This window comes from Syzygium oleosum, unplaced genomic scaffold, assembly GCF_021117445.2.
Source record: "Syzygium oleosum isolate NSW1041296 unplaced genomic scaffold, Sole_v2.1 Sole_v2.37, whole genome shotgun sequence".
NCBI classification, from domain to species: Eukaryota; Viridiplantae; Streptophyta; class Magnoliopsida; order Myrtales; family Myrtaceae; genus Syzygium; species Syzygium oleosum.
The window spans coordinates 2,602,501-2,626,888 of record NW_026607521.1 but is presented as its reverse complement, the minus strand read 5'-3'; the positions used below and the strand labels follow the sequence as shown (position 1 = coordinate 2,626,888).

General features: G+C 42.2%; 5 protein-coding genes across 9 annotated transcripts in view; 2 read left to right on the top strand and 3 right to left on the bottom strand.

Annotated features, from left to right (window-relative positions):
• Positions 1-2,459: 2,459 nt before the first annotated feature.
• LOC115677104 (uncharacterized) lies at positions 2,460-4,864 on the bottom strand. Its single transcript, XM_030600165.2, has 3 exons — positions 4,218-4,864; positions 3,581-3,825; positions 2,460-2,984 (listed from the first exon to the last, which is right to left on the bottom strand). Exons 1-3 carry the CDS (start codon positions 4,374-4,376, stop codon positions 2,591-2,593), a joined length of 798 nt encoding a protein of 265 aa, XP_030456025.1. The 5' UTR covers positions 4,377-4,864; the 3' UTR covers positions 2,460-2,590.
• A 694-nt stretch (positions 4,865-5,558) lies between these two features.
• Positions 5,559-5,906, top strand: LOC115677013 (uncharacterized). Its single transcript, XM_030600064.1, has one exon. It carries the CDS (start codon positions 5,559-5,561, stop codon positions 5,904-5,906), a length of 348 nt encoding a protein of 115 aa, XP_030455924.1.
• Positions 5,907-6,339: 433 nt separating this feature from the next.
• LOC115677103 (uncharacterized) lies at positions 6,340-10,201 on the bottom strand. 2 transcript variants are annotated; one of them, XM_030600164.2, is made up of 10 exons: positions 9,957-10,200; positions 9,821-9,868; positions 9,141-9,464; positions 8,684-8,776; positions 8,105-8,249; positions 7,903-8,013; positions 7,728-7,810; positions 7,598-7,655; positions 6,842-6,951; positions 6,552-6,691 (listed from the first exon to the last, which is right to left on the bottom strand). In XM_030600164.2, the coding sequence occupies exons 3-9, from the start codon at positions 9,441-9,443 to the stop codon at positions 6,872-6,874; spliced, it is 873 nt and encodes a 290-aa protein (XP_030456024.1). In that variant the 5' UTR covers positions 9,444-9,464; positions 9,821-9,868; positions 9,957-10,200; the 3' UTR covers positions 6,552-6,691; positions 6,842-6,871. The 2 variants fall into 2 exon arrangements, with proteins under 2 accessions (XP_056161469.1, XP_030456024.1); XM_056305494.1 differs by lacking the exon at positions 6,842-6,951 and having other exon boundaries at positions 6,340-6,691; positions 9,957-10,201.
• A 6,139-nt stretch (positions 10,202-16,340) lies between these two features.
• On the top strand, positions 16,341-21,889 carry LOC115677226 (uncharacterized). Of its 3 annotated transcripts, none has more exons than XM_030600355.2 (6): positions 16,341-16,550; positions 17,594-17,726; positions 17,858-17,919; positions 18,016-19,911; positions 20,570-20,714; positions 20,812-21,889. In XM_030600355.2, exons 2-6 carry the CDS (start codon positions 17,609-17,611, stop codon positions 21,474-21,476), a joined length of 2,886 nt encoding a protein of 961 aa, XP_030456215.1. In that variant the 5' UTR covers positions 16,341-16,550; positions 17,594-17,608; the 3' UTR covers positions 21,477-21,889. The 3 variants fall into 3 exon arrangements, with proteins under 3 accessions (XP_030456215.1, XP_056161497.1, XP_056161496.1); XM_056305522.1 differs by having other exon boundaries at positions 17,513-17,726; positions 20,929-21,889; XM_056305521.1 differs by having other exon boundaries at positions 17,513-17,726.
• A 220-nt stretch (positions 21,890-22,109) lies between these two features.
• Positions 22,110-24,388, bottom strand: part of LOC130134366 (transcription factor MYB111-like) — a 3,498-nt gene continuing 1,219 nt past the window's right edge. For both annotated transcript variants that reach the window (XM_056305524.1, XM_056305523.1), the window contains one exon: positions 22,110-23,401. In XM_056305524.1, coding sequence (XP_056161499.1) covers positions 22,495-23,401 — 907 coding nt within the window. In that variant the 3' untranslated portion in view covers positions 22,110-22,494. The remainder of the gene's footprint in view (positions 23,402-24,388) is intronic.

Here is a 24,388-nt window from a genome sequence, read left to right as displayed (position 1 = left end):
TAAATGAGTTACAATTAGCATAATTTAGGATTTTTTGTGACTTTTTTCCTTTTTTCATTTGATTGGACATTTGACAAGATTATTGTTAGTATTTTTTTATTGTTTGATAAGTGCAATGTTTAAAATCTAAAATTTCGATATTCCTTAAAATAGGAAGAAAACTTTCAAAACTTAATTGGCATGTAATTCCAAACTTCACCGATTGCCGTTATCGTAACTATTCATTAATTCGCTTGTCGTATGGGAATTTCCCTTTTTGATAACTTAAGGGGTGCAGATGCAGTGACCTCCGCAACTAAAATCCATGAAATAGTCGGCGAGTCTCACTAAGTGCCTTTGGCTTGTGTGAAACTATAACGACCTGGTCCAACGAAGGCGGGGAGTGATCGCTAGGACTAGAGGGCCTAGACGACGAGCGGTTCTTTACAGGCTTATAGGATGGCGAATGGAGCATGAATGAATCGAACTGTGCATTAGACAAGAGAGAACGATTTTTGGATATATATAAATTGGAATTAACTTATGGAGGCGCATTTTGATGTAACGGCAATCTTAGCTTTGGAACTCCAAAGTAAAATGTGCTCGGGTAGAAGCACTTCCAGGATAGGTGACCTCTTGAGAATGTGGCCACCAACATGTCAAAGGATAAAATCGTAAGACTCAGTATGGGACATGCCAAAGCAGATAATATCTCCCTAAGTTAATCAAAGGATGTCACAATATGGTATCAGAACGAGACCTCCTCCAGTTAGTGTATGGTTCTGGGACGAACCATGCGAAAGCTAGTGGGCCTGTAACGATCCGGTCTGATGAGGGTGGGGAGTGGTCGCCGGGGCTAAAGGGCCCGGACGAGAAGCGACTGCTAACAGGCTTCTGGGATGGCGAATAAGGGTAGAAATGAACCGAACTGTGCACTGAACAGGAAGATAGCGATTCTGAGATATATATGTGATAACCGGAATTAATTCACAGAGACGCATTTTGATGTAACGGGAAGCTTCGCTTTGGAACTTCAAAGTTAAGCATATTCAGGTGGAGAATTCCTAGGATGTGTGATTTCCTGGGAATGTGCCCGCCTTTACGTTAGACGACAAAATTGTGAGGCTCGATATGGACAGGCCAAAGCAGATAATAGTTCAATGAGTCAATTCAGGGATGTTACAGAAACGCCCCCGATGTAGAGATCTAAACAAAAGACCTATAGTTTTTTGAGTTGAAAATTCCCCGACGCTCAAACCGACTGGCGGGAATCTGAAGGCCATCAAACGGAATGTTCCGAGTCGCATCGAAAGAACACGCAGGCGCAGTAATTCGAACGCGGGCCTCGAGCGCGGAAGGCGAGCCCTACAGGATTTATGTGCTGATTTGGGTTGGAGTAAAACATGGGATGGACGGGGGACCTCACTCGCGCATATATCCTAAAGGGACCACAAAAGGAGAGGGAAGCAAACGACGAGGAATTGGTCAGGCCTTCTGCGCATTTCAAGATGGGGGAAAAGATCAAGCAAAAACAGGGGGCTCAATAAGCAGGGGAAGGCTGCTCTGCTCTGCGCGCAATCCAATACGACAGCAAACATCTCTCTGCTGTCCCTTTCTTTGCTTTTCGCCCCCACTCACCATCACTTCCTATCCCAAAAACACCCGACCCGACCCGGAAAAGGGGCTCCGAACCCGAAGACCATTCCGAAGTCCGAGCCCGACCCGAGGCGCAAAAAACAAATGAACGAGCAAGAGTTCTCCATTTGAATAGCATTTGTTTGCTAGGATCAATGCTTCGTTTGGAGAGACACCAGCTGTCCCTAGGTCCCTTTTCTCTTGTCCATCCTTCAAGACTTAGATTATTCACAAGGATTTTATTAAGGAATTAAAAAAACAAATTTAAAACTTTAATACACCGATCATTCTAGTATTATGCACAACGGTATCTTAAAAACCGATCGATTGCAAATGGAATGCGTTGAATTTAAACCCCAAAGGCATCGGATAACGGGAACCAAATAAATAATTATCCTGTGTATATAGGATATTTATAATTTTCTTTTGGGTTAATACTACGAAAAGCTCTAAACTGATACATCTGTGATAAATTTATCCAAAATTAATTTTTTTACCATAAAAAACTCAAACTGATACACTTGTGACAATTTTACCCTCCGTTAAATTGAATTAATAAAACGAAAAATCACAAACTGGTAAACTTATGACAAACGGAGGGATAAAACCCTAGACTGATATATCCGTTAACTGCCATATGTCATCAAACTTAGCAATTTGACGGTAAAATTTAATGGAAATTAACGAAGGGTAAACTTGTCAGTACCAGTTTGGAGTTTTTCGTGATATTTACCTTTTTCGTTTTATATCTTGTAGCTGCTGAGTTTAACTTTTGTTATTGTTGGGTTAATGGATTGCTGCTTAAAATTCAAAAAGATGAATATATTTTGCATAAATTATTGGATAAGTTAAAAAAAAAAAGGCGAATATTCACATACTTTAATGAATCCGATTCCCTATGGTGCTTCCGAAGCCTCTCACATTTTCACTCACAGAAAAACAGAAAATTACCAGTCCCTGGGCATACGCACTTGGCTCACACCACATCAGAGAACTTGCTGAAGACTGAATGGGACCCAAAAGCGGGATGTTGCTGACCCTGATGACCATCTCCGGTCGCGGGGTCCTCGCGATCGACGGCGGCGATGCGGGGCGGCGGCGACTGAGGCGGGGACGCGTAGAGCGCCGAGGCCTCGAGCATCTCCTGCCGTGCGATTTCCTGCTCTCGGAACGCTTTCTCGGCGCGTAGGGCGGTCAAGTATAGGCCGGCGGCCAGGAAGACCGTGGCCAAGGCGAAGACGCCGGCGGCGCAGAAGAGGCCCTCTCGGATGACGAGGCAGCTGGGCCTTGGCCTGGCCCAATTCCTGAGGTGGCCCGACTCGACGCTCAGCCCGATCAGCAGTAGAATCTCCCCAACTGCAAAAGAAATCCTGCAAAGCCCAAAGAAAGATGAACATACTTCCATGTTCATAGCTCCGTGTTACATCAGATTATATTTACAGGCATGGTGGTTTTATCCCAGGTTCGGAATGACATATTTCATGTCTCGATAATTTTTTCGCGATAATCAATCTAATTAATCGAATTGCGATCTCTTCGGTTTAGTTCTATTCTCTATATAGTCTGAAATTCAATCCAGGAAGTTTACATGGTTCCTGTATTCTCTCTTGATTTCCTCATCTGTGTTAACCTCTTGTTTTCCTCGGTAAGTTTTCTGTAAACTGAACATGAAAAGCGCACAATAATCGACATGGCTAGATGTTACTTGAAAAACATGTGTTCAATTTAAAGGCGATGGATTGCGACGACTCGCATCGCGAATGGCATACCAAGCAATCAAAATGGCATCCCAGCTCATATGCAGGACTCCCGGCTCTACAAACGTTTGGTTGGAGAGGCCTTATCATCACGGCGCGGGTGACCTTATGATCACGGCGCGAAGGGTTAAGGGATCTCCGACAGAAACACAAAGTTGAAAGGGAGAGAGAGACCAGAGAGATAACAGAAGGCAAGTGTGATTATTTACCAGGTGGAGACAAAGAAGAACGCAGCATGCCATGTGAGGGTACTGGCAGCGAAAGCTGGTGAAGAAGGTGGCAATTTGCTGACGGCGATCAACAGGTAGGTGTGCTCGACCACCATGGCCATCGCCAATATCAGGAACGCGCTCGCTGCCGACAACAGCGGCATCTTCCCGCTCCCGCTGTACACGCATTCATAGTCCCCAGACCCTCCCTCTTCACTGCTGTTAGTATTGGATTCCCAAGTCACCTGCAACGACATTAGCCAACATCATCGTCTCAAAGAGTACTCCTTCTAATGTCGGGTTTCAATTGTTAGGAATTTTTTGAATTCAAGTCAAATGTGCCATGACCTTTGTGACGGTCCGACTCAATTACAGTAGCCATATCGATACAGAATTCATTAGAACTATTCGCGTTTCTTTTATCTTAATATATATTAAGTGCAGAATGCAAGCGAAAACTGAATTATTCATATGAACTAACATTGTCTATTGGGTCGAATACAAATGCTAAAGTTAGGAAAAAAATAAGAACAACCAATTGGCTTTGCCAAACCGACCCAACCCCATAAATTATTGCCCCTTCATGTGCCATCTACCATTCAACATGAAACGAACACTAAAGTTCCAAAAGAAGTACCTGCGAACGCGTAGCTTCGGCGACTAGGCAGAGAATGAAGCTGAGCAGGCCACATAGAATCATCAAGACTACGAGGGCGGCGCCTGTCTTGCTACCCAGGTGGGTCCTCCCGCGGCTCGGCGCGAGGTCCGCGTGCGTGACCGCCTTTCCTCGAGGCATTCTCGAGTCGCGAAACCGTGCAAAAAATGTGCATCACACTGATCAAGAAGACAAGCGGAGCCATCCTTTCGGAGCTTGTATAAATGGAGAGAGAAAGGAGGGAATGAGAAGAGAAGGGGAGTTGCTTGGGGCAAAGGTTGCTTAAAGGCCAGAGATTCCCCAGGTTCGGGGCTTTAATGTCAAGTATTCTCACAAAGGACGAAGGACAACTTCTGTTCTCGGTTCCAAATTCTTGCTTTAAGAACATATGCAAGTAATCCTCATTTTTTTAAGGTAAAGGCACAAAGTTAAGTACCGCTCCCCGATCGACACGTGTGAAATTCCCTTTGCTTTTACCCCCTTCGCTTTGGTTCTTTTCCTTTGAGCTCAAAGTGCATTTTGGATTGATCTTGAAAATTCCATGTGAAAAGACACGGATCGGTTGCAAATCTGCTGTCTTTTGAATGGATGATTACAGATCATGACATGATTAGCACCTTTAGTTGCTTGGCCCTATTGAGGAAAGTCATCAAAGCAGTCAACCGCTCGAATAAAAAACTGCGACATATGCCGTCGGCGTTGACGGTGTCCTGGAGGGCGCTATGGAGACCACGCCCTCCATTTTGAGTTCCCATTTCAAGCCGGGGTTCTCTTGAAATCCTTTGTTGATAGAAATATCACGTGATAATGTTGACATATCGTCCATCGTATGATCACGAACGCAAATGGGTAATGGACAAACATCTAGAATGCAGGAGGAATTCGTGGCTCTGCATATTTTTCTCCTCTTTTCTTCTGACAGTACCTGCTTTTCTTGTGTCTGAACCTTTGACGACCATATGTTTTTAGCGTGCAAAATGGAATTAACGCGAAACAAACAGGCTCGCAAATGGCCAAAAGCACATTGCACAAAAATTTCGAAATTAGACAGCTCTTTCTCAAGATGCCCAGTTCAACGCTCCTGCAATCTTTAGCTGTTGTTAAGGTCTTCACGTCCTCATCAAAGTTAGGTCAAACAATATCTATTGAATCTCCCCCTTTGGTCCAAAAGGAGCAAAGCACAGGGCATTGACATGTACACGCTCAGCACGTCTCTTCAGCGTTAAAACGCCTTCCTCTCGTTGCCCTCTTATATTCTCTCCCCAGCTTCCCCTTGAAGGCCCCGTCCGAATCACCCCATTCCCATCTTCTCTCATCAAGATCATGGACGACTTCCCATCGAGGTTTCGAGCTGCCGAGACTGACCGGAGGCTCGAGAACTACGGCTATAGCAGAGACAACGCTCCCCAGATGCAACAGCATGCAGGGACGGATCTGTCTCGAACAGGCTGGTTCACCCCATCAAATTCACCGTGGAACCAGAGCACCGATGTGAAGGATAAAGCTTCATCTTCGTCGTGGGCGCGGAGTCTCAACGACGCCGAATCTAAGAGACGGAAAAGAGTGGTTAGGTACAAGGCATATGGCGCGGAGGGGAAGATCAAAGCTTCGATAAGGAGCGGCTTTCGATGGATCAAGAACAAGTACTCCGAACTCGTGCATGGTTGCTAGCAAGAATTAATCGATTCTACCCTGAACGCATGAATGCCCTGTCGCGAATGAGCACCCTTCATCTTTTTTTATGGCGGTTCCCTTTGCGATTTTTTTTTCTCTCCTTTCTTGTACATTTTCAAGCAACAACATACAAGAATCACACATTGATGGATCCGATTCGGGATGACGACGGTTTGTTCATGTCAAGGAGGTCGTATAGCTGCAGAATTTTGATTAAGGTTTCAAGGTTCAATTTTGAATCGGAAACAAGTAAACATTCTGTATTCCAATCGTTACTCTGAATAGAAAACAAGGCGCCTTTTCTCCTCGTCCTCCTAGTCCAAGGCGGCTCGAATGCCCGAGCTTTTTCCCGTGTACGAACCTGGTAATCCCTGAGGATCATCAATCAATCAATTGATATTGAGAGAGCTGATATGATAGTCACAGTACAATGACAAACTTTTTCTCTTTTGTGAACTCTTGGTCATTGAAATTATACAAGGGCTAAACTTATAGAGAAGTTCTATCATCTGATGAGCCATTAACCAACTGCACTACAAAAAAAAACATCCAAGGGGGCGGACACAGATTTGGAGCGTGACTAAATGTACCAGGTGCACATGCACTAAATGCACCTAAACCTTTGAATCAGGAGGATCTTATGTGACAATGTCGTCAAAATAATTCCTCTCTCGACAAGTTCTTTCCCTCTGCAACAGCTTCAACCCTGTTTTTCACCCCTTGGATCTTTGTAAAATCTCCATCAATATTAGCTCTTAGTCTTGCATAATTACCCATAGTACCTGAGACAGGAATACCTTATCAATACTAAAGAGATTTCACAAAGCAAGCAAAGAGTATAACAAGTTGGGCGGCAAAGTCTCATGCAAATAATCACAACATTTAGCTTGGACTACAGATACGACCAAGATTAAATGGAGAGATTGGTTCACCTGTCCCGTGAGAGCTATTGACTGAGCAGGTTAAATAAATTTCAAATGTTTCCGCACGGCATCACAAATTATGTTGATACAACATGCTGCACTCAATGGATAGTTGGAAACTGTTGCAAAGTAAAAGGCAGAGTAAGATATGCAATAAGCATAAGATGGCAAGACTCGCATAGATAACATTATTTACAGCAAAGATATGTTGCTCAAGAAAGAAAGTGTCATCACAATGTCAACAGAGCAATACAATTTCTCTTCATTATTTAGGATATGAAAAAAAAATCTTTTGTAAAAAAAAAACAAAACAAAAGCATCCCCGACTTCCCCTTATTCAACATTTTGCATCCTCTACTTTTGTAATATCCAGAAAACATATGATCTACACCGTTTACAAAATTCTATACAGTAAAAGATGTAAAATGTTTTTTTTGGAAAATATTGGAGTCCAGGAAAGAGAAACTAAAGGATGCAAGCTATAGGTTTTAAAACTGGAGGATGGAGAATCTATTGCAACATCCCCCGTAATTGGTAATTTAAGACTTTCACTTTCAGCAAGGGCAGTGACCCTCATAAGGGGAAGTAAAACGTCAATGCTCCGGCGATTCACAGTAACAATCAACAAGGGTTTAATCTTTGACAAAATCCGCCACAGTGAAGCAATGTTGTACCATACTGCTAACCCAACATAGTATGATACTAGGAAACAATTAGAATTTCTAGCTAAATTTAATAAAAAAATAAACAATATGATTTACTCACTTGAAATAAAATCATCTGTATACTCGGATTCAATTTTCCCATGGGCCATCGCACCAACCTGAATGTGAATACTATAAGGCATTCTGCTGAAAGACATAACATATTGTTACACAAACTAATACAAACTCACCACAAACACTAGAGGAATATCATCACCAATAGCAGCCACATAGTCCTGCATTTCAACCACCTTTTCTGAGCTGTGAGAAAATCCTGAGATACAAAAGGAAAGCAACAGATTTGTTTAATTCGCTCAACATTTGACTTGTAGAGCGAGAGAGAGAGAGATGATACCCAGCTCTTACCGATTCTTCTGGCATTGACAGGAAGATATTGCGTCACAGGGTTTTTGATCACCCGCAAAAGTTTCTCACGCTTGCCCGCAGCTGTTATACTCAATTTTTGCAGTAATTGCACTGTAAAGACATAAAATTATTTACAAATGCCTTCGAAAGAATTGGCCGATAATGGTCAACATGCTATTAGGCAAAAGCAAAAGGTACATACACATTATGCCTGAGAAGCGCTTGTATGTCCTGGGGATACGAACATGAGGCTTGACTTCAAAAAGCACACCCTTTGCAGTCCTTACATAGACAGCACGAACCTTTCCAGCCTTATTTAGTGGGCTGTCTAAGATCGACAAAAGAGCCTGAAAGCAAAGTCAAGAGTCAAGTGAATTGGTGCAATAAGCAGTAACAATAGAAAACCAACTATTGACACATTTCATCCCAATGCGCACAAGCTACATAAAAAATAATAACAACTCATATGTTAAATGGGTTGATTTATTATATGCATCTGCTTATCGAGATGCCATTTGCCCATGAATCGGCAAAAAACCCCATCTCCATGTCACCACCTGAGAATTCCTTCTAGAAGGATGACCAATGCTTTCCATGCTAGGTAATAAGAGTAAAGATAACATGACTAGTTAAGCTATCACGAGTAGCCAAATCAACAAATAATGCGGAAATTCTGGAATCTAGGGACTATGAAACCTAAGCATGCAAATATACAGTCCTTAAACTTCATCTATAAGTCTTCAAGAAAAGCATCAAATCCACAGCGGCGAAGTTTACAAACCTGGTGAACAATGTCGGGTCTATATTCAGCTGGATTTCTACCATTCCTCTTCAAAAAGTTCGCGTGATCATCTGAATTCAAGATCTGATAGGTCTGCAAATGTGACCGAGTTGCTTAGTCTAACTGAGAAGCAAGAAGACAACCCAAGAAAGACATGGATACAGACAAACACTTTTACACTATACGTACAAACGTATCAAAAACAGAAAAGTAACAGAAATCCACAGATCTCTTGTACCACTGCAATGGAAAATTGCTTCTTTTAAAGTAAAATTTTACATTGTGCAAGGAAAGTTTAGGTTGATCTGTAAGCATCAACGTCACAAGTCACGGTTCTGACAAACAGATGAACTGTACAGTGGATAAAACTGATGCGTAAGGGGAAAAATAAGAAAGACACATGATCGACAGCCTAAGTTCAAAACCAATGCATCTTAAGATTAGAGCAGGGAAAGACCTTTCCAACTTTAGCAACTTCTAATGAAGCCTTCTCAAGAACAAAAGTAATCCCGACGTTCTTGGAGCCTTGACTCTCGACCGGTCCAAGCGGTATGCCTTCGAGTTGATGAACCACATCATCCTCTGCTTCTTGCGATTGCTTCTCGCAATTTTCCGCCTCTTCTTCTCTCGATACATCATCATCTGCTTTTAGTTGCTTCGATTGCGGTTCTTGCTCATGTTCACCTTCCTCAATCTCCGCATCGTCGTACTTCTCCTTCCGCTTTTTGTTTCCCCGTTTGACTCCAAAAGGCCTCACCATCTTTTGACCTCACTATTGATCCTGCAACCACCCAAATTAAGCCCTCGTTCAATCAACAACCGGAGTGAGCTTGAACCAAGAGCATAGGAATGCATCACCCATCACCCATTACCCATCCGGGTCCCTGTTCCCCCCATTTCTTCCCTGGATACTTAGCATCTTTTTTATTTATTGCATGAGTTAGAAGAAACATCAAAATAAAAAAAAATCCAGGGCAAAAATCTGTACACACGGATTCCGAACACTACAAGAAACAAGTCATGTGTTACAACGTACGACATTTGAAGATACTATTCAACCCCATCACAACAATCCCATCGTTTTTACCAACAAAAAATCAAAATCAAAACTTCAAAAGGGGGAAAACAAAAAGAAACCTGAAGCTTAGCCGGAGTTGCAATGCTGACGGAGAATTGGTTCCGTCCCTGTGAACAGAAAGGCGAAATAGAGTCAGGCGACAAGCTACTTAGGTGTCTCTGAGTGTGCGTGAGAGAGAGATGGAGACGTTACAACCTAGCCGGGGGAGCAGGCGACGGCGACGGCGACGGGAGGATGAGCTGCGGGACAGCGAGTCGGGCGGAATCAAGACTCGGGATAGCGCCGAGCTGAAGCCTCTCGCCGGCCGCAGCTGCCGAGAGTGCGCGGCGGACGGACGGACGGACGCCGGCGACGGGAACCTGAGCCGTCGAGACGGTAGCAGCAGACGGCGCTGGGGCTGTGGAGCTTGGAGCACGAGTGGCCGGGTTTAGGGTTCTTATGTCAACTGGACGACGGGACGAGAATACATATTAATCAAAGATTATTATTATTAATAAAAAAAGCAATATTTTATGTGATTACTTCATTAGTTCTCTATATCATAAATTACTTCTGGTGTAAAAAATTTAGTACATTTTTTTTTCAGAAATTACTTAGGGAAAATTTCAAATCAGTACTCAAAGTGAGGTTATTTTCTCAAAAAGCGATTCAAAGTAGATATAATACCAAATAAGGACCTGAAGTGCCAAATTAATCTCAAATAGGGGCCCAAAGTGCTCAATTAGTCTCAAGTAAGGGCTTGAGTTCACGGTCGGTCAAATCTTCACCTGCCAAGTAAGACGCCACTGTTTCCAAGAACCTAATAAGGGCAATTTCATCTTTTACTTTTTAATTTTTTTTCTTTTTTTTTCTTTTCCTTTTCCTTTTCTTCTTGTTCTTTTTTTTCCTCTTTTCTCCCTGCCGGCCATAGCTGGGGCCGGTGGAGGTTGCCGGCCTCGGGCGAAGGCTGCCCTTACCGGTGTCGGGCGAGGGTGGCCGGCGAACTCAAGTCCTTACTTGAGACTAATTGGGCACTTCGGCCCCCTATTTAAGACTGATTGGGCATTTCAGGCCCTTATTTGACACTATATCCACTTTGGACCCCTTTTTGAGAAAATGACCCCACCTTGAGTATTGATTTGAAATTTTCCCAATTACTTATTAGTTGCAACTGAGCTACTAATTTTATCGATAAACTTACTTCTTTATCGTGAATACAAATCTATTTTTCAATTTAAAAAGGAGGTGGAAACCTTACATTTTCAGTGTGCTAAATTAAGCGATCAAAAAAAAGTGCAAAATTACTAAGGTTTAATACCACGAAAAACTTTAAATTTGTATACTTGTGAAAAATTTATCCAAAACTAATTTTTTGATCATCAAAAACTCCAAACCGGTACATCTGCGATAAATTTATCCAAAACTAATTTTTTGTTCACCAAAAACTCCAAATTGGACAAGTTTACCCTTCATTAGTTTCCGTTAAATTGGATTAATACCTGGATTAATACCGCGAAAATCACAAACTGGTACCTATATGACAAACAAATATAAAACCTCACATTGGTACACCCGTGAACTACCACATGAAGGGTAAATTTATCACAAATGTACAAGTTTGGAGTTTTTGGAGGTCAAAAAATTCATTTGTAGTAAATTTGTACTAGTTTTGGGTTTTCCGTGGTAGTAACCCAAATTACTAATCACAATGTAAAAGTTCTTTCTTCACTTATTGAAGTTATTTCCGAAAATCGACAAAAAAAAAAGTTATTTCCCAACAAAAAAATACTTATTAAAGTCAATATTCATTTGAAAAGCTATCAACCATGGAGAATTTATAATTTAAATTTTTTTTTCTTTGAAGATTCTCCAGTGGCAAATAGATGTACAAACATAATTTAGTTAAATCCCTTCGCTAGTTCTTAAAATTAACTTTTGATGGCATTTGGTATAACCAATCGAGATATTGATACTTAACTCTTCAAAGAAATAAAAAGCCGTTCAAAATTTTTATTACAGTAATCAATTTGTAGAGCCGAAAATTTAAAGGTCCTTTAATTGTTGATAAGAACCTTCTTATATTTGTAAACGAAAGAACCGCAGATAATTGGAACGTATGAAATCAATTAAAACTAGAATTTTCATTCTAGTAATCGACAAAATGTTACATTCCTCTCCCTTCCATCTTAATTCTCAACTCTCATTTGTGGGTCCTCATAAACCCATAGACCCACACTCACGCCTAATCTCACCGTTACTTCCGATCTTAGAAGCTGAAGATCTCATAGTCTCTCTCGAGAGGTTGTCGAACCAGAACGACGATGTGACATCGTTGACCGTAAAACCCGAAGTCTTTCGACGGGCAAGTGGCGTGTAGGCTGCGGGCGAAGGTCCACGGTTGGGTCCGTATTGGAAGTTTTGCTTGAGTTGTAGATGTGAACGCCTTGCGGTGGGAGAAGCTAATGGTGTGGCCCCGGACATGGCCACCGTGTCTCGTGTTGAGAGGCCCTTGGTGTTGAAAAGAGAGACGATTTCGGAGAGGTTTTGATTCGGCAGTAGGATGATGATTCTTTGGAGATCAAACCATCTTTTCTCCCCTTTGAGGGAGTACGTTGCAATTGTCATGGTATGAGCGCAAGAGACGATCCCGGACATTGGAGCTCCACCATGCTCGGAAGAAGACGTTGAAGCCGGCTTCGGGGAGGGACAGGTTTATCCTTGCATCCCTCGAACAAAGGATGCATCACATTTCAAATATCAATTAGTCACTCAATCAATGAACGAGAGAGAATTGTTGAATTTGTATATATTTTGATGTATTTTAAACAAGAATACATTAGCCTATTTATAGACTTTAGTATATTCTACGATAGTATTTCAATCAATATATGCACAATCATGCAATATACGTGCACAATCATATGTTGCATAATACGTGCACAATTGTGCAAACAATTGTAATTTGATGTCACGATTATGTCAAAATGGCAACAATGTATCGTAACATCAACATTTTCATAGTTTGCGAGTTGTCATGTACTTGATAATTCCTCGTTTTCAAAAATTGATCTCGTAAAGATTGAACTAAAAAATTTCATTTTTCTTGAGGTCAATAACTCGAATAGGCATGAAATTGTGGGAGAGGAGAGCTTATAGGATCGCAAAAGTTAAAGATAACTTTTACAACAATAGATTAAATTATAGCATATAATGTTCACATTGCAATCTTGCAAAGTTTGTAATGTTCATCAATCAAGTGTTAAAATATTTAAATAATAAATTACGCGCTCATCTAACAGGTTAAGTTTTTAAAACAGTTAGTTAAAATGATCCTACAAGATCTCACATGGTATAAGAGCAGTCCTAATTTCAAATCTTATAGGCCTCTATTTGCCTCTCCAATTACATATTTCTACGCCGAGGCTAAAGTCTAGCCTACGCACGAGGGAGAGTGTTAAAATATTTAACTAACCACGATTTTATCTAATAATTTAAACTTTTAGAACAATTAGTTCAACAAAATCTCACTATGAGTAGTGACTTGGCTTAAAGGCAAGTAATTTCATCCACGTATAATGACAAAAGGCAGTGCAAGATGTCTCCAAGCCCAACCTCGCAAGCCCCTCCTCCCATGGAAAACCCCTCGACAGTGTTGATTTCCTTAAAAAGAAAATGTTGCCGTGGGGAAACAAAATATTTATTCATTCACGAGAAATACGGGGACAAAACATAAGAGTTTATGAACACCGGATACTCCAAAAAGGCCACGAGGGGTAAGTGATCCAATTGGGAGGAAGAGTTTTCCGACGGCGGGCTTTAGCAACTCAAGACGTGTTTGGCAATTTATTAAATAGTAACTATTTCTGTTCTTTTGTTCTAAGAATCAGTTTTGAAACAGAAATCCGTTTGGTAAATTTTTTGTTACCGGGCACAAATTTGCAAAAATTTGTTCCCAAAATTAGTTTTGGAACAGAATCAAGAAGCTATCTGGGACCAAGAATTAGAAATGAAAAAGAATTTTTTTTTCTTCTTCTTTTTCATTCCTGGCTTGCCATCGGCCGCCGGCGAGGACGTCGCGGCCCTTGTCGGATCTGGCCTGGGCGACCCTTGCCGCCGCCCTCGCCCATGCTGCGAGCCGCCCTCTCACAGGCGGCGAGGGTCCAGCCCTCGTTGTCGCCAGCGAGGGTGGCCCTCGCCTGTGACCGACAAGGGTTGCGATGCCCTCGCCTGTGGCCGGTCGCTAGCGCCAGCGACCGGCCATGGCCAAGGAAGGGGAAGGGGAAGAAAAAAAAAGAAAAAAAAGAAAAAAAATCAAAATATTATTAATAAAAAGAAAATTTGTGTAGTTACCAAATGTATTTATGTTATTTTTCTATTCCAAGAATAGAAATAATGGGCAGTTACCATACACTTTCAAATGCTTAGAAATTGTTCTTGGGCATAGAATAAAAAAAAATTATTTCTGAGTAGAATCAACTTTCGAGAGCAAAATAATTGCCAAACGCGCCCTCAGTCTATAAGGGAGTTGGCCTCGCGGGGAGCAATGAGCGGCTCGAACGGACTTCAGTTGGGCCAAGAGCAAGGCTCACAATCTTCCACTAGCGGACGCAGGGCCCATAGGCTTTTCTTCCTTGTCCGAGATGAGCTCTGCGACAAATCCACAGTCTGTCTTCACTTCCCCGCTCGTGTCTGGCAGCAGGAACTGGTCCGGCTTCCCTAGCAAGTACGAATTGGCGGTCAAAGCTAAAGCTGCGTGGACTGAATTGGCAAAGCCCGCGACCATAGCTCCACTTGAATCGCGATAAATTTGCGGCCACGGATCCGTCCGATGCTCCTTCCACCCATGAGCCGCCGGTGTTGAGTTTGAACGTTCCTCAGGCCGATGGCATCCATTGTTCAGGTGAGCTAATTCTGGTCTTGCTCCATTTTCCTGAACATGGGCTCCACCTCACATAGTTCTTTGTGCTGGGAAAGGGCTGTCTCAGCAATCACGGTCGGGTCGGGTATGCGGTCTTGGAAGATTCAGGCATTCTTGGCTTTCCATACTGCCATAGTACTTCGGCGACCAACTCTCTCGAAGGCGAGTCCCAATTTGAGCTGAACACCTCCATTAGCCATTTGTCCATCCAGGTAATTTAGCAGCAAAGGAGGAATAGGTGCTCGACAGTTTCGGGGGCTTGTGAGCATAAGGTGCATGTGGGGCCAAGTGTGATCTTTCTCTTGTAAAAGTTTTCATGCGTGGGAAGCACGTTTTGACAGACACTGAATAAAAAGATGCGAGTTTTAGGAAACCTGACGCTGATGTTTATAATTAACCTGATAAGAAGTTGCAGAATACTAAACGATAGTTTAGAAAAGAAACCAATCCTTAAGGACATCGATAACTATCGATTTTTGCACTCTCAATTCTTTATTTCCCACCAATTGGCATGGCATTGGCTTGGAATTGTCGGTTGATAGGTTGATGGGGGCATAAATAAATTACCAGAAAAGAAAATATAAATGATCATGATGACAAGATTTTAATGAAAACAAAAATTATAATGATACTTTACATAAGATGAACAAGTATTAGACGTAAAGGACGTCCCGTGTAGAAGGTGAACAAACTGAAGAACGTGAGATTGTTAAGGCTTGGACGGATCAGTAGAAATTGAACAACTTGAAGATCAGACTATAGAAGGTGAATTGTCATTCCAACATGAAGCGTGGAAAGATTGGAGGGACCGCGTGCAAAAGTAGCTCCTACTATTATAAATCAAAAAGATTAGCCTAAACAACATTAAACTTTTTCATGTTCATCAAACTTTCAAATTTCATCTCGAGTTACTTCACCACCACATCAACCATCACAAACAATTGTAAATTTGATGTCATGCTGGTACCACAATGGCCAACAACGTACATATCGCAACATTAACATTTTGTAGGTCAAATTTTGAAATTGATTTTCAAAATATCGAACTAAAAACCTTACCTTTGATAAATTTCATTTTTCTCAAGTTCAATCACTAGAATAATCAAGAATAGTGGAAAGGTAAGCTTATAGGATCCCAAAAGTTAACCTATCAAACGAATTTCTATTTCGAAAATAGAAATTTCGTGCCGTCATCATTTTTGGGAGGGCGTTTCTGCAACCCGGATGGTTTCCGTTCCGAAACTTTCGGGGCAGAACGTCTCGTGAAAATCCCCGAAAGCAGGGCGCACCGTTCAAACCAAACGGCCCACGTGTCGATGGCCTAGAGCGACTGTCCGGGGCGGAGCGTTACCGTCCGCGGTGACGCTATCAAACGACGAAACACCCCCCCTCCCCCACCCAATCCCCCACGTGTGAAATGCCACTCCTCTCCCTGTTCGGAATTTGAATCCTCCATCCCTCCTACTCCTCCTCCTCCTCCTCCTCCCACTTTGAACCCAGGAAAAAGAGACGTTACAAATCCACCACCACCTTTTTAAAAAATAAATAAAAATAATATAGCCAACAATAATTCCCCTGCATCTCTCTCTCTCTCTCTCTCTCTCCTCTCCTCTCTCTCTCTCTCTTCCATTAAATGCTTTTGAACTGAGCAAGAAAGAAGAAGAAGAAGAAGAAGAAGAAGACCCCTCCCCTCCCTCAGTCTCTCTCTGTCTCTCCCTCAAACATCCTCCTCGTCACAACAGAGCAGAGCATTCAACTTGTCTGACCCCAGAGATCTCTCCCGATATCTTCACCGCTTCCTCCTTTTACTTTCCCGTTCTCCCTCGCCCGGGAGATGCGCGTGCCCTGCCCGGAAATCAGCTGATCTCCGGCCGTCGCAGCGCGAAAACCCGGTGAGTTCTGTACCCTCTTTGTTTGCTTCCGGGACTCGTCGTCATCGTCATCGCGATGGAAGTGCGGAATAATTCTGGGTCCTCCTCCCTTTTTTTGTTTTTGTTTTTGTTTTGGTGATCATCCGGTACTTTGTGGGTTTGATCAAGTCCCCGCTTGTGGTTCTTGACTTGATCCGCTTGGAGATGGGCATCTCATTGCTTCATTTCGAGCTCGTTGCGATTCTGGGTCCTCCTCTTTTCGTGGTTTCGGTGAACATCTTTTGTCGTTGTCGGTTTCTGCTTTGCCTTGCCTTGATTTGCTTGGAGAGGGATGCTACATTGCCTTTTCCTCCCACTTTGTGCTTATTGTGCTTCTTGTTACCATATTTCGCTGACCTTTCTTGCTGGGCAATTTGTGGAAGTGGCAAAAAAGTAGAATTTCGAATTGCGGTTTTCATCCTGTAATTGTTTGTCTATTGGAAGTTCAGATCTTGTGCATTCATGTTTCGTTTGTCTCGTGCAAGTTCGGAACTTGAGTCCTGCAGCTAGAAGTTTAGTGGCTTCTTCCTTCTTGTGTGGAATGTTGGAGTTGTCACTTATCAGGAGAATATTCACAGGAGTAGATGAAAGTTAAATCTCGGAATGCTGATGTCAGAGTTTTGGTTTGACCATTAGTCTATTACATTTACATCAACATTCTCGCTGCTATATTTTGTGATCTATGCTGATTACCGAGGCTTCTTTACTTGATGTTTGAGTGTTGTTTTCCTTTCACTGATTAATTTACCGGAAGGTTTTTTAGGCTTTTTAAATAAAACGGCATAGCATATTGAACTCAAGAGTACCGTCTTGGATAATGGCTTGTTCATTCCATAAGTTGGTGTTGTGTTGCCGCATGATCGAAATCTCTAGAGATTCTGATAGTTATCGCACATCACCATATCATGCTGACTAATTACTTTGAAACTGCATTTTGAGTGAAGGAAAGAGTGGCATTCGTTTCGATCATACCATGGATCAATCTTGGTAGTCCATAGAAGTTTCACTTCAAGATTCTTTTGCAGTCTTGATCCACGAAAATGGGTATTGATAAAGATGGTTCAAAAGGTGGAGGATATGTAGGAGGTTTCTTCCAGCTCTTTGACTGGAAAGCAAAATCTCGTAAGAAATTATTCTCGAGCAGGTCCGAGCTGCCAGGTACAGATTTGCTCCTTTGTGCAGATATTGGGAATTAGGATATTTGTGCATTTGTCTAGTCACAGTTTCTAGTTGTGTTCTCATACCTCATTACTTATCACAAATTCCCTTTTTACCATCTCTTCACACAGAGCACAACACCAAGCAGGGAAAGAGAAGGGAAGGAAATTTGCCTACGACACGCGTCTTCCTGGTAATTACACAGCTTTGACATCATCAAGTTCCGTTTAATTACTTGATTTATGATATGATATAAACTCATACATTTTAATGTCATTTGTGTTTGCAGGTAGATGAGGATGAAACTGGGATGGGGTCTAGTGCCAAAGGGTATAGTGACTATAGTTGTGCTTCATCAGTTACTGATGACGAAGGATACGGAGGCAAGGCTCCTAATGTAGTAGCCAGGCTTATGGGATTAGACTCGATGCCAACTAATTCTTCAGAACCATACTCCTCCCCATTTTTTGACACTCAATCTCTCCGCGATTCCCAACGTTACGGGAGAAATCTCGACTATCCTCCTAACTACCAGATGATGTATTCTGAAAATCTAGCAAACAAAATAGAGGGTCCTGTCCGGAGTAATGTGGAGTGGAAGCCGCCTCAGACTCAGAGGATTGTAAATAGGCCGATCGAGAAGTTCCAGACAGAAGTTTTGCCGCCAAAGTCAGCTAAATCTATACCTATTACCCAACACAGGCTTTTGTCTCCTATCAAGAGCCCTGGATTCGTTCCAAGCAGGGATGCTGCTCACATAATGGAAGCTGCCGCCAAAATTCTTGAGCCTGGGCCTCAATCAATGAAAGGCAAGACGCCCATTTTTGGTTCCTCTGAACCCAGGGCTCAATTAACCATGAAGAGTAAAATGCCAATGCTTGATTCCTCTTCCGGTTATATGAAAATTAGGCATGCCAAAGAGAATGAAGAGATTGCGAAAAAAATATCTCTGATAGACCGGTCTTCAGTACCACTTAAAGTCCGAGATATGAAAGAGAAAGTCGATGTTTCTCAGAGAACATTCACACATGTTGAAGTTCTTCAAAGGCCAGCTGAGTCAAATGCTGCCAGGTTTCTTAAAGGACATTCTCTCAACAAAAGCTGGAATGGAGTAGACACATCTTCTTACCGAGGTCCTCCTGACAAAGAAGATGCTTCTTCCAGTTCTAAGAGTAAAGGAAAGTCTGTTTCACTTGCGATCCAAGCAAAAGTCAACGTTCAACGCAGAGAAGGGTTATCTTCAGTTGACAGAAGTCTGGTCCGCCAGCAGGAGCTCAGCGATAATAAGTTAACCCAGCCCTTCAGAAGCCAACCACGTACACAGAAGAATTCCCAGAAGAAATCTCCTCTGCATAGCGCTTCTGGAATTCTAAGGCAGAATAATCAGAAACAGAATTGCTTATCAGAAAAAGAAAGGCTTCCCTCAAAGTCCTTGGTGCAGAATTCGCAAGGTAAAAGAGCATCATCAGGGGATTCTGCTGGACGGCAAAAGACAGCTTGTAAATTGGTTGGAAGCTCCAAAGCCGGATCAAGGAAGTTGGATGTGATCAGCAGTGAAAAGGACAATTCGCAGTCTAATACAAAGTACTTCCCAAGGAAAAAAAGGTCAATAGATGGGGAAGTTCATTTCGAGAAAACTCGTGCAGTACATGATGTGTCCATAGACAAAAACAGGAAGGCGGTGCAATCACATCCAACTTTACAATTGCCCTCCAACTGGGCTGAAGAAAGTAGGAAGAATGGCATGGATGTCATTTCTTTTACTTTCACGGCACCTTTGGCACGATCTATGGGTGGCTCTGAGCCCTCAGGCCAGTCTAAACAGAAAAACTCAGATTATCTGGGTGGGAGGATCTTCTCCCAGTCAGACGGCATGAAATCAGCTTCTCAAGGTTACAACATGGTAGGCAGTGATGCTCTGAGCAAACTTCTGGAGCAGAAGTTACGTGAGCTATCTTTCGAGGTTGGGTCATCTTCACACGATTCTACCATTGTAGATTCACCTTCTAGTTCGGCATCGACATTTCAAGATTCAGCACCCACACACAATGCAGTTTGCTCAATACTGAGGTCATGTGACAAGAGTGACCAAGCTGTGCTCTTTAGCAGTAGATTAGGCAGCGAGTACCGGAATGATCCTTTTGCCGCTAATCAACTTCCGTGCAGATTTAACCATGATTTTCAGGTATATGCTTTTCTTCGCCCTATTTCTTATAATGGGAAGCATATTTAGAATTCTCTGAAAATGCAACTCTTAACCAAAACATACTATTAAGGGTTCATAGACACAGGAAATATAACAACCTTATAATTAAGAACCAAAGGAAGTAGTTGATCGTTCTTCCAGGAGACAGTCCGATTGTTTATACATCTTTTGTCAGTACCTGGATGACCTTTTAATTTTAAGTAGATGACCCGCAGCAACTCAGTTGCAGTTATTTGTTTCATTTGAATGACTACTGTATTTTGGTATGTCTTGATAGAGAGTACTCACTGAACTGTCCGCGGCGTACTTTTGAATCAATAACGGGGTATATATCAATGGCAAGTACAACCTTGTTTCAAATGAATGACGAGAAGAGGTTTCTATTTGTTTTTCAAAGTAGAAACTTCTTAGCTCTAACAAAGAAGAAAAAAGTAGAGATCCCTTTATGAAAAGGGCCACAAGCCAGGATGTTGTCATATATGTGTTTTTTGTTTGTGTTGGCAATCTGGATCTGCACAAAATATCTTTTTGAACATTTTGGATTCAGATGATGTGCCAAAATCTCCATCTGTATGGCAATTCTCGGTAGCATTTGTTACTTCTGGTGCTAATCAACATATATTGTAATCATTTTCAGGGAGTTGTTGAGAAAGAGGACCTTGCTACAAAAGCCAAACAATTGCTTGACTACAGGCATCCTAGTCCCGTCTCTGTTCTTGAACCATCTTTCTCTGCTGAAAGTTGCTTCTCTTCTGACAGCATGGATAGTACTAATACGGAAGGTAATAAAAATCTCATCCTAATGAACAACTTACTATACATTGTCTTTCTCCATTTACAAATTGTAAATAACATGAATCAAATGGCAATTAATATCAGGGACCAAGCAGCCATCTTCTCAAGCTGCAGAAATTCTAGGGTTGAGCTTTTCCAGAAAATCACATTCAACAGAAGTTGATATAGACTTATCAGATTCGGCTTCTTCTCTGTCAACAGGAAGAACAGTTGCGAGGAGGCACGCGACTGCTGAAATCTCTACCATTTTTTCAGCTTCAAATGATTGGGAACTAGAATATGTGAAGGAGATTCTGTGTAATGTAGAGTTAATGTTTAAAGACTTCGCTTTGGGTCGAGCGCGTGAGATCATAAACCCACATCTCTTTGAACAGTTAGAAACTCGGAAGGGCTTTATGGAAAGTGATGATCTCACTGATTCTAGGCTAACAAGAAAGGTACTGTTTGATTGCATCAGTGAATGTATGGATTCAAGATGTAGGCGTTGTGTAGGTGGTGGATGCAGAAAATGGTCTAAAGGCTTGGCGATGGTGAGAAATGAGCGGCTAGCTGAAGATGTGTGTAAAGAGGTTCTAGGTTGGAGAGGCTCGGGGGACTCTATGGTGGATGATCTTGTGGACAAGGATATGAGCGGTCCGGATGGGAAATGGCGGGACTTTGAAGCTGAGGTTTTCGGAATTGGGCTAGAGATCGAGGGTGATATACTCCGCTCCTTGATAGACGAAGCAATTGCTGATGTTCTGCAATGAGGCGCGCAGGGCTTATGATCTTTGAGTTCATTCTCCACCTGTTAATACTGGTAAATTGGCTTGTCTTTTTGACAACTTCTGAGGAACCCTGTTCATGGCACGGCTATAGTTCGCCCTCGAAGAGACAGAAGCAGCCACTAGGAAAGAACCTCCACATTCTACCGTGACCATTCAGCTCAGAATTGTATCCCACTTAATATTGGTTCGCATGAAAGGAACCCTCTGATTGCAAAAGCGGGAGGTTATCTGGTTTGATGCTTCAGTTTTATGATACACGAGCCATTTTTGTACCTTCACCATGATGTTCTGTTGTTAGAACTGTTTTTGTGACAGACTATTCTTTGGAAATTTTCGCCCGTTTGAGCATCTTGCTTCGGCTATATAAAGAGGACACCCAATCTTACTTTTGTTCATATTCTTGATGTGGAGTTTGTACAATGGTAAAAGTAGTCAGAAAATAGGTGCATGGTGAAAGGCATTGAGACTAAAAGAAGAACGATACACGACGTAAGGTCTCAAAGCGGAAATAGATGCATGGTAAGCTTCACTAGCCAATTGGTTGGCCTTAGTCATTTCCATTAGTTGAGCTAGGTTTCAGAACCAACTTTACTATTGCAATCCATTGCCCGCTACTCACTGCGAACTTAGTCGTCGCCTTGTTTCACAATTAAGCTCCATTGAAGGTGCCTTCAAGATCAACTCATTATTGTTGGCAGGGGGAATATTCGAATCATACAATTTCAAGCACTTAAAAATCATTTCCTCTGCATCCGAAGATTACAACTTCATTTCCTATGCATCATCCTAATCTGGAATAGATAGATGAAAGAAGAATATATGATCAGTTTCATTATTTGATGAGTAACACATTAGGAATCAGATGGAGTGATTTTCGGAGTGATCGGGGAGCAATTTTCCAAATGATTACGGTGATGAACCTCGTAGACATTCTTGACCTTAAAGTGAAATCCTGGAAACCCTTTCAGTAGCAAAGCCTTATCATTCTTCTTGTACTCGGTCACATAAGTGTCTTGCTTTTCATCGCTACGGCATTATCACTGGCGTTTTCTGCTTCACCGTTGCCGCTGTCCCATAACCAGGACAACATTTTATCTTCATTGTCCCACTGATTATTGCCACAGCCGACTCCGCCTGCCCGATCCCAATCGAACCATTCACCAAACCCAGAGTCATTATTGTGCTTATTGTTGTTCATTGACGAAGACGAAACGTACCACTCCCCCGTACTGCTCTCAGCATTCGATTTTGAGCTCCAAATGCTGCTCTCTGTCTCCTCCGTCACCGGTATCAACTTCTCCATCACCGCAACCTCGTTCTCACTCTCCTCATAGCGGCCCACCACCCCATTCTCACCCTCCAACTTCAGATCACCAACATCCTCAATCTGCAGCAAACAATCAAGTCTCATTATTTCACTGTCTAACCACTCACATGGTCCCAACAACAGCCCCTTGGTCTCTGCCGCTTCTTCATTATTGAGCCCAGTGCCCTTGTCGATACGAGAGCCATGAGCAATATCTTTGTTACTCTCATGGACTGCTGTTTTCTTGTTTGGGACCCATGAGGGCTCTGAGCTCATGATTTGGCTCTCTCCAACTTGCCCTTTAATGGGTGCTTGTGCTTCTTTGCCTTTCTCACTTTTAGGGACAGTACTGTGGTTGGGCCTCTCCAGTAACATTGATGTGAAGCTGCTCTTTCTCATGCTTGACCTGCTTGTCCTGCCTCTCCTCTTGCCCGTGCCAGCTATCTTGACGGCATTCATGGGGGTGGGTACTGAGGGCACGATCCTTGATGACGTCGACGGCCGTGCGACGCTGTAAATTTTCCGGCTCAAATGGGAGTTCCAATAGTTCTTGATCTCATTATCGGTCCGCCCCGGCAAGTGCCCCGCTATTAGAGACCACCTACAATCATCAACCGGAATTATTTTCCCCTTAACTCGATCTTGGTTACTAGCAAAGGATGGGTATATGATCGCCCAACTTCTTAGAAGTCTTTGAAGAATGGTTCCTATCTCGTTTGAGAATCAAAGTCGGGAACTTGGAGTTGAAGATGACAATAAGCATGCCAAGATGGTAAAATGAAAATTCCAAGATTCATCTCTAGATTCATTAGCGTTCAAATTTAAAAGCACAAGAATTAGATGATCTGAACTGGGAATCTCCATTGATGAAGATAAATGAAGATTGCCTTCCATGTGAGAGAAGAAACAACCTTGCATTGTCGAGTTCTGTGTCGAATTAAGCCTTATTCATAAACACAAAGCTTTAGCCGCTCTTAGGGGAATGGATTGAAGCCCCATGATATTGCAATTACTCAACCCAAGTAGACGATATAGCATTTTTTGGCTAATCTAGTGACGAGGGCCAAGGAACACACTAATCTATGCCATGTAAAAAGGTGACAGAAGCTGTCAAGAATTAGTATAATTTCCATCTAGCTAGAAATGGTATTTAAGTATAACAGTCTGCCGCGCATGAACAAGAAATAATAACTTAAGTCATATATAGATCATAGGATAATTTTTACCTCTAGGGTTGCCGAAATTGTCTATCATGATATGGTCATGAGCATGAAAGGCGGCTTACATAAAGCAAGTTCATGCCAAGATTGTTCTTGAAGGGTTTACCTGATTTTTAGGCCCAAAAACAATCAAGACTTTCAACCTAGTGTTGCGGTCCTATTGAACATCTATAATTTTACGAGGGGGGCAAGATAAGATAAAAGTCAAACTACTCTATAGGGGGCAACCCTAAAAAATTTAAAAAAATGGAAAATAAAAATTGAAAGCAAAAAAGGAAGAAGATGGTTAAAGGAAGTGAGTGACTCAAGCCAAAAACATGATTTTATTGGACCCCAACAAAAAGATGATCACTTTTTATGGAAAATGA

Coding starts and splice junctions, on each gene's coding strand:
- LOC115677104 (XM_030600165.2), bottom strand. CDS start 4,376: ATGCCTCGAGGAAAGGCGGTCACGCACGCGGACCTCGCGCCGAGCCGC. Junction 3,826..4,217: donor CCGAAGCTACGCGTTCGCAG/GTACTTCTTTTG, acceptor ATGTCGTTGCAG/GTGACTTGGGAATCCAATAC. Junction 2,985..3,580: donor TTCTTCTTTGTCTCCACCTG/GTAAATAATCAC, acceptor TGGGCTTTGCAG/GATTTCTTTTGCAGTTGGGG.
- LOC115677103 (XM_056305494.1), bottom strand. CDS start 9,443: ATGGTGAGGCCTTTTGGAGTCAAACGGGGAAACAAAAAGCGGAAGGAG. Junction 7,656..7,727: donor ATATTCCTCTAGTGTTTGTG/GTGAGTTTGTAT, acceptor ATTCACATTCAG/GTTGGTGCGATGGCCCATGG. Junction 6,692..7,597: donor TACAGATGATTTTATTTCAA/GTGAGTAAATCA, acceptor TTCCTGTCTCAG/GTACTATGGGTAATTATGCA.
- LOC115677013 (XM_030600064.1), top strand. CDS start 5,559: ATGGACGACTTCCCATCGAGGTTTCGAGCTGCCGAGACTGACCGGAGG.
- LOC115677226 (XM_030600355.2), top strand. CDS start 17,609: ATGGGTATTGATAAAGATGGTTCAAAAGGTGGAGGATATGTAGGAGGT. Junction 19,912..20,569: donor GATTTAACCATGATTTTCAG/GTATATGCTTTT, acceptor AATCATTTTCAG/GGAGTTGTTGAGAAAGAGGA. Junction 20,715..20,811: donor GGATAGTACTAATACGGAAG/GTAATAAAAATC, acceptor AATTAATATCAG/GGACCAAGCAGCCATCTTCT.